At 41.4% G+C, this 12,087-nt stretch overlaps 1 protein-coding gene across 1 annotated transcript in view; it reads left to right on the forward strand.

The window, feature by feature from the left end:
* Positions 1-11,669, forward strand: part of LOC306842746 (WASP homolog-associated protein with actin, membranes and microtubules-like) — a 20,354-nt gene extending 8,685 nt beyond the window's left edge. Inside the window, exons 6-10 of the mRNA XM_079373793.1 lie at positions 4,227-4,396; positions 6,442-6,528; positions 7,441-7,536; positions 7,682-8,078; positions 10,657-11,669. Of these exons, the coding sequence (XP_079229919.1) occupies positions 4,227-4,396; positions 6,442-6,528; positions 7,441-7,536; positions 7,682-8,078; positions 10,657-10,937 (1,031 nt within the window). The 3' untranslated portion in view covers positions 10,938-11,669. The remainder of the gene's footprint in view (positions 1-4,226; positions 4,397-6,441; positions 6,529-7,440; positions 7,537-7,681; positions 8,079-10,656) is intronic.
* The last annotated feature ends 418 nt before the right edge of the window (positions 11,670-12,087 follow it).

The following is a 12,087-nucleotide window of genomic DNA, read 5'->3' on the forward strand; positions in this document are numbered from 1 at the left end:
GAATTGTACAGAGTGTTTTAATGTTGACCGTAACAATGTAGAGCCTCGTATGCTTTCCTCCACCTATTTGTCAAGATTAGTGAAAGATGCTGAACTTTTAGATATGTGGAGAATTAAGCATCCATTTGACAAACAATATACATGGGTAAAAATGTTAGATAATAGAGTGAGTGCTGCTCGGTTAGATAGAATTTATGTTTCAAAAAAATGTAATAATAGGGTTGTGGATTGTTGTATTTCTCCTATAGGTTTTTCTGATCACCATTTGATTTTTATTTCAGTAAATATGGAACAGTTTCCAAGAAAATCCTCTTATTGGCATTTTAATGCTAAATTGTTGCAGGATGCTGCATTTTCTGAATATTTTGTGGTTTTCTGGAACTATTGGAGAGAAAAAAAAATGATTTTGAAAATTTAAAACAATGGTGGGAGGTTGGTAAAACGCAAATAAAACTTTGCTGTCAACAGTACACTGCATATTGTACTACCACTCAAAGAGAAACTATTAAAGCTTTGGAAAGAGATATTGAGTCTATAGAGACAGAAATATTAAGAAGGAATGATCCAGCTTTTATTGATAACTTACAACAGATATAGAAACAGTTAAGTTACCATTTGAATGAGAGGGTGAAGGCAGCTTTGGTGAGGTCACGATTTACATCAGTGACTGATATGGATGCACCAAGTGCTTATTTTCAGTGGCACAATATAAGCAGATGACATGTTTACGTCTTCCAGATGGGAAGATTACAAATGACATTACAGAAATGCGTTGTCATGCTGTTGATTTTTATTCCTCTCTCTATAAAGCTGATCACTGCAATTCTGTTTGTGAAGCACAGCTTTTTCATGAACTTCCTCAAATGGACTCTACATCTAGGACTGCTTTGGATATGCAAATTACTTTTCAAGAACTTACTATTGCTGTTGGACAGTTAAAGCCTGGTTGCTCTCCTGGTATTGATGGGTTGACTTCTGATTTTTACAAGCATTTTTGGAAATCTATTGGAACGGACCTCTATGAAGTTTTTTGTGAAAGTTATAAAGATGGCATTTTACCTGTTACATGTCAGCGTGCTGTATTGACTTTACTACCTTGAATTTGTTAAAGAACTGGAGGCCTGTTGCTTTATTAACAACAGATTATAAAATGTTATCCAAATGTCTCTCTAATAGACTTAAGAAGTTTTTACATTTGATAATCCATCAAGACCAAACCTATTGCATTCCAAGGAGATCTATAATGGATAACCTTTTTTTGGTGAGAGATACTTTGGATATCTGCAAATTGTTTGATGCAGAGGTCGGATTGATTGCTTTAGACCAAGAAAAGGCTTTTGATCGTGTTGATCATAATTATCTTTTTAATCTGCTTGTTGTTTTTGGGTTTGGTCAAGGTTTTATCAAATGGATACAATTGTTATATACTGGAGCTTCTTGTATGGTTAAAGTGGGAGGTGGTCTAAGTCGGCCCATTGTGGTTTCAAGGGGCATTAGACAAGGATGCCCTCTATCAGGTCAATTGTACAGTATTGCCATTGAACCATTACTTTTTAATATAAGTAAAACTCTAACTGGTTTGTCAATACCCACAATGCCTCAATATTTAAGAACTGTAATTACTGCTTATGCCGACGATGTTACAGTCTTTGTTAATGACAATAAGGATATAAAAGCTCTGTCTAAAGTCATTGATATATATGAAGGGGCATCGTCGGCAAAAGTAAATTGGGATAAGACTGAGGCTTTTTGGTCAGGTCAAAGGAATTTGGAAAATCTCCCACATCTACCAGGTAATCTAAAATGGAACAGAACAGGGATAAAAATACTTGGTGTGTTTTTGGGTTCTGCTGAGTTTCAAAAGAAAAACTGGGAGGGAATTTTGGAGAGAGTGTGCACCCGATTGTCTAGATGGAACTGGTTGCTACCCCAGTTATCCTACAGGGGGAGAGTTTTAGTTGTCAACAATTTGGTCGCTTCTGCTCTGTGGCATAAATTTACTGTATTACAGCCTCCCGCTGGATTACTTCAAGATATTCAAAGGATGCTGGTGAATTTTTTTGGTCAGGACAGCATTGGGTTCGATCAGCTGTCCTATTTTTGCCTGTGCAAGAAGGTGGGCAAGGTCTTGTGGATATTAGATCTAGACTTATGGCTTTCCGTCTGCAAGCTGCTCAGAGACTGCTGTATAACAGTGATATTGCATGGCTTAACACTGCGGTTGCACTCTTGAGGAAAGCAGGCAACATGGGACTTGATAAACATCTTTTCTTAATGGAATTGAATGAAACCGTTTTAACAGATTTGACACCTTTTTATAGATCTATGATGGAAGCCTGGAAAGTCGTTTCTGTATCGAAACCTGCTGGAATATGTGCAGGTTTTTGGCTGATGGAAGAGCCATTGTTCCAGAATCTTTTTCTATCTTCTAGACATTTATGCTCTGCCAATCTGTCATTGCGGCTAATAGCTGCTGGATGCGTAAAACTTGGTCACATTTTAAGCATCAGTTTGGAGACTTTGGGTGAGAGAACTGGGATAAAATCTATCCGGTTCCTGAAACAGGTTATTGATGAATTGCTTGGAGAGCTGGATTTTGATCAACGACTTTTCATCAACAATTCTAATTATATAAAAGAATGGATGATTGGGTGCGATTATGATTTTCCATCCTTGATGATAAATGCTGACTCAAGGGATTGGCATGAAGAGGAAAATCTTATATTGTCCTTTAAAACACCTCAGCTGGATACTTTTGAGTCTGCTAGTAAAAAGGCTCTGTATGTGACTTGTGTGAAAGTGACCAATGCACAATTTCTATCTGGAGTAATGTCATCAAAATGGATAGATTTTTTTGGAATGGACATCTCCCCCAAAGGAAGCTGGCGGTCACTTTACAAACGTCCAATCGACAACCGGACTGGTGACTTACAGTGGAGGATTGTACATGGTGCGATAGCCACGAACAGACATGTGGTGCACCTCAATCCAAATGTAGGGGTGGGTTGTCTTTTTTGTACTGAAAATGAAACTATTTTTCATCTCTTTGTACAATGTGTACGTTTGAGTAATTTGTTTTCTTTTTTATCACATTGGGTATCACTTTTAGGTGAAGATTTTTCTTATCATTTGTTTATTTTGGGGCCAAAATATTTAGTTGGTCAAAAAAATGTTTTGGTTTTATTAAATTTTCTGTTTGGAACTGCTAAACTTGCCATCTGGAAAACAAGGAAAAATAAGATGCTTGGTAAAGATACACTAGATCCTTTGTTGGTGTTTTTTGGTTTAGTAGCATCAAGACTCAGGATAGAACATGGATATTATAAACTTGTTGGGTGTTTACCAATTTTTGTGAATACTTGGGCCATAAATGGAGTGTTATGCGAAGTCAATGAAAATGATGATTTGGTGTTAGCTTTTTAAAGTTATTTTGTTTACTGTTTTGGTTTTGGTTATTGTTTATTGTATTTTTTGAAATAGTTGTTGTTGGTATTATTATTATTCATAGGGGTTTTGTAATAGAGACTGAAGATTTGTGAAATGTATATTGCAGTAGTAACACAGTATGGCATTACCTATATGTTGTAAATAAAGGTGATTTCAATCTCTCTCTCTCTCTCTCTCTCTCACACACACACACACACACACAGACTCTCTCTCACTCATACACACAGACTCTCTCTCTCTCTCTCTCACTCACTTACTCACTCACACACACACACACACACACACAGACTCTGTCTCTCTCTCACTCACTTACTCTCTCACACACACACACACACACACAGACTCTCTCTCTCTCTCACACACACACACACACACACACACACAGACTCTGTCTCTCTCTCACTCACTTACTCTCTCACAAACACACACACACACACACACAGACTCTCTCTCACTCACACACACACACAGACTCTCTCTCTCTCTCTCTCACTCACTTACTTACTCACTCACACACACACAAACACACACATATCCTTTCTATTGATTTGTGCTTATTTTCTGCTGCGCTTCAGATGGTTTAGCATATGTGTTTCGCTCATGAGGCCTGTCACTCCTCCCCACAGTCTCGCTGATTTCAGCTTTTACTATATTTATAGGATTATTCAGAGCCATAAATGGTGTGACTGACAGCTGTATTTAATAACAGGTGTGACATAACTAGACAGCATATTTAGCCCCAGAACTGATGAGTGTGTGTGTGTGTGTGTGCTCTGCAGAGCTGCAGGAGCAGGTGGTGTATTATGACACCTGTGAGGACCCCGAAGAGCTGCAGGAGGTTCAGGTGGATGTAAGTCCCGCCCACTCACACCTGCAGAAGCACCTGAAACAACTGGAGAGCAAAAGAGGAGCGATTTCATCACGCAGAGCTTACCTGAGGAACCAGCGGGTACTCACACACACATATATACTCACTCACTCACATACATATATACACACACACACATACACACTCACTCAAATACACACACACACACACACATATATACTCACTCACTCACATACATATATACACACACACACATACACACTCACTCAAATACACACACACACACACACACACACATATATACTCACTCACTCACATACATATATACACACACACACATACACACTCACTCAAATACACACACACACATATATACACACTCACTCAAATACACACACACATATATATATATATATATATATATATATATATATATATATATATACAGTGGGTACGGAAAGTATTCAGACCCCCTTCAATTTTTCACTCTTTGTTATATTGCAGCCATTTGCTAAAATCATTTAAGTTCATTTTTTTCCTCATTCAAGTTCACACAGCACCCCATATTGACAGAAAAACACAGAATTGTTGACATTTTTGCAGATTTATTAAAAAAGAAAAACTGAAATATCACATGGTCCTAAGTATTCAGACCCTTTGCTGTGACACTCATATATTTAACTCAGGTGCTGTCCATTTCTTCTGATCATCCTTGAGATGGTTCTACACCTTCATTTGAGTCCAGCTGTGTTTGATTATACTGACTGGACTTGATTAGGAAAGCCACACACCTGTCTATATAAGACCTTACAGCTCACAGTGCATGTCAGAGCAAATGAGAATCATGAGGTCAAAGGAACTGCCTGAAGAGATCAGAGACAGAATTGTGGCAAGGCACAGATCTGGCCAAGGTTACAAAAACATTTCTGCTGCACTTGGCCTCCATAATCCTTAAATGGATGACGTTTGGGACGACCAGAACCCTTCTTAGAGCTGGCCGTCCGACCAAACTGAGCTATCGGGGGAGAAGAGCCTTGGTGAGAGAGGTAAAGAAGAACCCAAAGATCACTGTGGCTGAGCTCCAGAGATGCAGTCGGGAGATGGGAGAAAGTTGTAGAAAGTCAACCATCACTGCAGCCCTCCACCAGTCGGGGCTTTATGGCAGAGTGGCCCGACGGAAGCCTCTCCTCAGTGCAAGACACAAAAAAACACCTGAAGGACTCCCAAGATGGTGAGAAATAAGATTCTCTGGTCTGATGAGACCAAGATAGAACTTTTTGGCCTTAATTCTAAGCGGTATGTGTGGAGAAAACCAGGCACTGCTCATCACCTGTCCAATACAGTCCCAACAGTGAAGCATGGTGGTGGCAGCATCATGCTGTGGGGGTGTTTTTCAGCTGCAGGGACAGGACGACTGGTTGCAATCGAGGGAAAGATGAATGTGGCCAAGTACAGGGATATCCTGGACGAAAACCTTCTCCAGAGTGCTCAGGACCTCAGACTGGGCCGAAGGTTTACCTTCCAACAAGACAATGACCCGAAGCACACAGCTAAAATAACGAAGGAGTGGCTTCACAACAACTCCCTGACTGTTCTTGAATGGCCCAGCCAGAGCCCTGACTTAAACCCAATTGAGCATCTCTGGAGAGACCTAAAAATGGCTGTCCACCAACGTTCACCATCCAACCTGACAGAACTGGAGAGGATCTGCAAGGAGGAATGGCAGAGGATCCCAAATCCAGGTGTGAAAAACTTGTTGCATCTTTCCCAAAAAGACTCATGGCTGTATTAGATCAAAAGGGTGCTTCTACTAAATACTGAGCAAAGGGTCTGAATACTTAGGACCATGAGATATTTCAGTTTTTCTTTTTTAATAAATCTACAAAAATGTCAACAATTCTGTGTTTTTCTGTCAATATGGGGTGCTGTGTGAACTTGAATGATTTTAGCAAATGGCTGCAATATAACAAAGAGTGAAAAATTTAAGGGGGTCTGAATACTTTCCGTACCCACTGTATGTATATATATATGTGTGTGTGTGTGTTTATTTATATATATATATATATATATATATATATATATATACACACTCACTCACTCGCATACATACACACACACACACTGTCTGTCTGCATTGTGTGCATTTATCCCGTGTGTGTCTGCAGGAGCTGTGTGTTCAGGCTCGTGAGCAGCAGCAGCGTTCAGTCGAGCAGAGATCGGAGCAGCTCCACCAACACCACACCGCACAGCTGGTGAGTAACGCGCCGTAACCACGGCAACCACAACCCACTGCATCGCCCCACAAAACATCCCATAATGAGTCACGGTACCGTAGGATCCGTGGGTTGTCTGTGGACCGACCGAATTGCCATGGCGACGAGCCTTCTGTCAGTCCGGCAGGGGTCACGCTCACATTCCCAGAATTCCCTGCGCTGGTGTGACTGCAGATATGAGGCACTGATTGTGTTTGTGCTGTCAGTGGCTCTGGTGATCACGTGAGCGCATTCTCTGCCAACTCTGTCACAAACAGACGAGATGTATGAGATTCGTGAAAAAATAAGTCAAGCATAGTGGATGTACTGCTGTCTGTTTGTTTAAAGGGATAGTTCACCCAAAAATAGAAATTCTGTCATTAATTACTCACCCTTATGTCGTTCCAAACCCATAAGACTTTCGATCTTAAGATATTATTGATGAAATCCAAGAGCTATCTAACCCTGCATAGACAGCAGGGGAACTAACACAGTCAAGGCACAGAAACGTAGTAAGGACATCAGTAAAATAGTCATGTGATTTCAGTGGTTCAACCGTAATCTTTTGAAGCCACGAGAATATTTTTTGTGTGCAAAAAAAACAAAAATAACATTATTCTACAATTCTTCTCTTAATCGTAATGGAATACAGATTCACTTTTTTTTATGGACAACAGTGGATGAGCTCTTCGTTTCCCAGAATGCAGCAGTCTGCCGTGTGACACTCCTTCTGTCGGACTGATAAAGTTTCTGTGTTGAATTTCTTCGTTGAATTGTAAAATTCAGTTCAAATTGTGAATTCCTGTTCCTGTCATTTCATTTCCACATCCAATTCAAACTCTGTCATGAACTAAATCAGAGGTGATTCCTCTCTAAACACGTGTGTGTGTGTGTGTGTGTGTGTTTGATCAGAAGCGAGAGAAGAAGAGAGCTGAGGAAGAGCAGATGAAGCAATGGGTGGAGAATGAGAGAGCAAAGACGCTCAACAGACTGCGCAGCTTCAGAGAGGTGAGGTGTGTGTGCGTGTGTGTGTGTGTGTGTGTGTGTGCGTGCGCGTGCGTGTGTGTGCGTGCGTGCGCGCGCGTGTGTGTGTGTGTGCATGTATGTGTGTTTTCATCATGGCTTTGTTTCCTGTGTGTTTCTCTGAGTTTAGAGGCATCAGGGTCAGTACGCTTTACAGACGGCTCATGTGAAGCCAGTGTCACATGACTCCAGCAGAGATGACTCCTCCCAGCCCTTGTCAATCATGAGCCTGGGGCCACAGAGCTCCACCCCCCACAGGAAGAGGCGGAGTCAGAAGCAGCAAGACATACCGGTGCAGATTCTGCTGCCACCTGGATCAGCATCAGCACAGCCATACCAGCCGCCTCCTAACCCTCCTCCTCTTCCTCCTCCTCTTCTTCCTCCTCCTCCTCTTCTTCCTCCTCCTCCTCTTCCTCCTCCTCTTCTTCCTCCCTCTCCTCCTCCTCCTCTTCTTCCTCCCCCTCCTCCTCCTCCTGCCCCCATCATGTCGACGCCGCCCGTCCGAAACACTCTAGAGCAAAACTCAGGTGAGTCTCAAACGCTATCATCACGTCTGCTGGGAGCGTCTGGTGTAAACCAGGTTCTGTGTGTGTAAAAAACAAACAATACTACACAAATAAAAAACCAACGAATACAATAAAGTTCTTGAATGCTGTTTTCTTGTTGTGTTTCATCTTAAGGAAAGAGTTATGAATAGTTTATGAATTCTCAAAAATCCTTATTGTAATCTAGTTTCTAGTACTTAAGAATTCAAGTTTTTGTAAAATGTTCTTTAAGTTAAGAGAACCTCAGACTAGGGCTGCACGATTAATCGAAAAAAAATCACGATCTCGATTCATACATAAATGTGATCTCATTTCTAAATGATGGCGATTCACTTCCGTGTATTTCCCTGCATTCAGATCATGCTGCATTCACGTGTTATTGGTCACTCACACAATAACAAAACACTATTAATTCACCAATCAATCATAAATCTGATCACTTTTCTCCTCTCCCTCTTTGGCCACGGTCCGCTGTCACTCACGTGACGTGTAACAAGGCGGCAGACCTAAACGCGTTCACAGAATGATCACCGGATGGCATCACAGTACCACGAGAGGATAAGAGAGCAGTCGGATCCTATGCATTCAAATCGCTCTTGCGGTACTTTGATGTCATCCGGTGATCATTCTGCGCAGCACTGCTTCAACGGGGCGTCAGCATCAACGCTTGAGGAGGGCGTGTCTGAAGCTTGGTGCTGACCAGAGCCGCTGAGAAACAGAGTTGCGACACGCTTTGATCTCGCCGCCGCGCGGTCACGTGCTCTCCGAGCTGTCCATCGGGACAGACAACAACAGCGGGTTTACTTACAGCATTTCCCGGCAAATATTAACACAAAATGTCCATTGATTTTAATTTGTTTAATACACTGACAGTAGCATTTTGTCTGTGGAGTTTAATGGAAATAATATTAATGTTTTTTTCTTGTTTAACTATGGAGTAAAAACATAGTACAATGCAACACAGGATAAGGCGGTTACATTTCTTTGTATGTAAAGTATAAATAGTGTAAACTGCTTAAAGATTAGAGACTTGAGGCATGACTTTGTGTGTTTTTGTGTTACACTTATTCCTGTGGATGTGCAGACCAATGATGAAATAAATTATGCTTATTTAAAGAGTATAAGAAATCTAATTAGTATGTAAAATGTGTTATTGTATTAATATATATTTCTTCATCTATGGTCATCTATTTTTCACATTTTAATACAATATTATGTTAAAATATAAGAAACAATATGCATATACAGGTGAATATCAATGAATGCAAGAAAAATGCTTTCATTTTTTGTTTTAGCCATTTAAAAAAAAATCTAAAGACATCTTTTTTGCCACCATCTGACCAATTAATGCTAGCACTTACGTATTCTATTTATTTATACTTATTTAAAAAAAAAAACATTGCTATGTGAACTGTCACAGCACTTTATTTTGTTTTATCATTGTAAGTCGCTTTGGATAAAACTGGTTTGGCAACCAACTGTATTCATCAAAATATTTTATTATATAATATATCCACGTTATCTAACTGCAAATATAGCATATACTGCCTATTATCTAAAAATAAACATTAACTATAACGCGTTTCATAAAATACAGCTACTGGTCAGATTTCCGAGAGATAAACTAATGCGTTATAATGGCAAAAAATGCTGTAATTTCCTCAACTTTCTGGCGACTGTGCTTGAGAAGCACTGAAATGAATGGGCTTCAATGCTGAAACTATGGTTGTTTGGAGCTATCGGCTGCTGCATGACACGCTGGAGTGTCTCAACGGCTCTGGTGCTGACGCGCCGTCATAGTGATAACAGCCAATCACATACTTTACTGGAGCTGCATGAACGGGATTGGCTAGCGTCTGCACTAGGGTATTTGTATAAGGCGATCTGATTGGCTGACGCCTGCGTTGGCGCTTGAAAAGTTTTCAACTTCTGCCGCGTGCAACGCCAGTGAAGCGATGCGAGGGACCCACAATTCAGTTCGGCAACGCTTGACGTCACTCCATTCAAAGTAAACGAGAGGCGTTGACGCCGACACCCCGTGTGAATGTGAATATTTTTATTTATTATTGTTAATGTTCTCTTATGTTCAACAACTTAAAGCTTTAAAATTATTCACTTTAAGGGGTCTAAAATAAAGAAAAGTTTTTTGTTTTTTTGTACTTGAGTGCAATACTTTTTGGTTGAAAAAATGAGAATCGTGTAAGAGAATCGTGATCTCAATTCCCATGGAGAAAAATAGTGATTCACATTTTAGCAAGAATCGTGCAGCCCTACCTCAGACTCATCCTAAATACTCAAAGCTGAGCCAGTCATTAAACGAAGACGTCTCGCACGTCACATTTAGGAACGGCTCGAGGGGCTTAGAGAGGGTTCATAGCCGGACAAATATTAAGAGCAGCGTACAGTTCTGTTTGTTCGATTTGCTAGATGAGAGACAGTCAGGTGACATCCGAGCGTGTCATTTCATTGATGTTTTCTATTTGATTTCGAGCTGAAATCTGAGCCGGACGATTCTGTGAGAGTTTCACCCACTTGAGTGAATGACATGTTTGTGATGCAGGATCGATGGACGAGCTGTTAGCGTCGCTGCAGCGTGGACAGAAACAGCTGCGGAAGGTCACGGTCAGCGCAGAGAGCGGCGACGTCAGGAACAGCCTGCTGTCAGCCATCCGTCAGGGCGTGACCCTGAAGAAAGTCCCGCCCTCCAGCAGCCCCACACACAGCACAGACTCCGAGCTCGAGCGGAGCATCAAAGCCGCCATGATGAGGATGAAGAAGGTGTCTAATGACTCTGATGATGAAGAGCCGTCAGACGCACCGTCTGGAGACTGGGAGAGTTAAACGCGACCGTCTGTGATTCATAAATGCTGCTGCTGCTGGACGACGACGTCTCAGCCGCCATTTCTGATTGTCATGGCTAACTTCCTTTGCCAAACTTTGGGTTTTTGCACTGATATTTGTTGTCGTAGGAATGTATAAGTAATTTTCCATGAAAATATAGCCAATTGCACTAAACATTAGAAATGTGTGAATAACATCTGTGACTCTGATTTGATCTGTGAACGCTTTCATTAAAGTGCCTGATCAAGATTGTAGTATCTGTCTTTCTGTGTTTGAGGGAAAGTCTATGACTTATGCAGAATGCTTTTCTTTTCCTGGAACTCTTGAAAGTATCAAAGCCTGGCCAGTGATTCTCAAAAAAATGCTAAACAAAACCTGACTATGGAAATACACACTAACATATGCAATTCATTCAAAACCATATTTAAATTGTTATATTGTATATTTTATTTCAAAATAAAGGTATCAGGTGTCATGTCATTCACAAGTGCAGTGGAGTACCTCAAGGCTCAGTACTAGGACCGTTGCTATTCACGCTTTACATGTTACCCTTGGGAGAAATCATCAGGAAAACATGGTATAGCACCCCTGCCCTCTTGGGCTGGCCTGATCTAAGCACCGGGTTCCTTTAATTGGTGTCTCTCGACTATAACTTTACACCCCTACTCTGATTCCACTGTTTATAGATATGAACTTCACTGATAATTAAATAAACCGATAAGGTGATACATCAAAAGGGTTTGTTTTTTTTTGTGACATACTGCCAAGTATGGTGACCCATACTCGGAATTCGTGCTCTGCATTTAACCCATCCAACGTGCACACACACACACACACACACACAGCATGAACACACACCCGGAGCAGCGGGCATTTATGCTGCGGTGCCCGGGGAGCAGTTGGGGGTTCGGTGTCTTGCTCAAGGGCACCTCAGTCGTGGTATTGAGGGTGGAGAGAGCGCTGGACATTCACTCCCCCCACCTACAATCCCTGCCGGCCCGAGACTCGAACCCACAACCTTTGGATTACGAGTCCGACTCTCTAACCATTAGGCCACGACTTCCCTTCCTGGAGACACTGCAATACCAGGCCGATGCGTGGAGTGGACGGAGCAAGCCCCGGCTCCAGCTCCGTGATTCAAAAATCAATT

Source organism: Barbus barbus (genome assembly GCF_936440315.1).
Source record: "Barbus barbus genome assembly, chromosome: 23".
NCBI classification, from domain to species: Eukaryota; Metazoa; Chordata; class Actinopteri; order Cypriniformes; family Cyprinidae; genus Barbus; species Barbus barbus.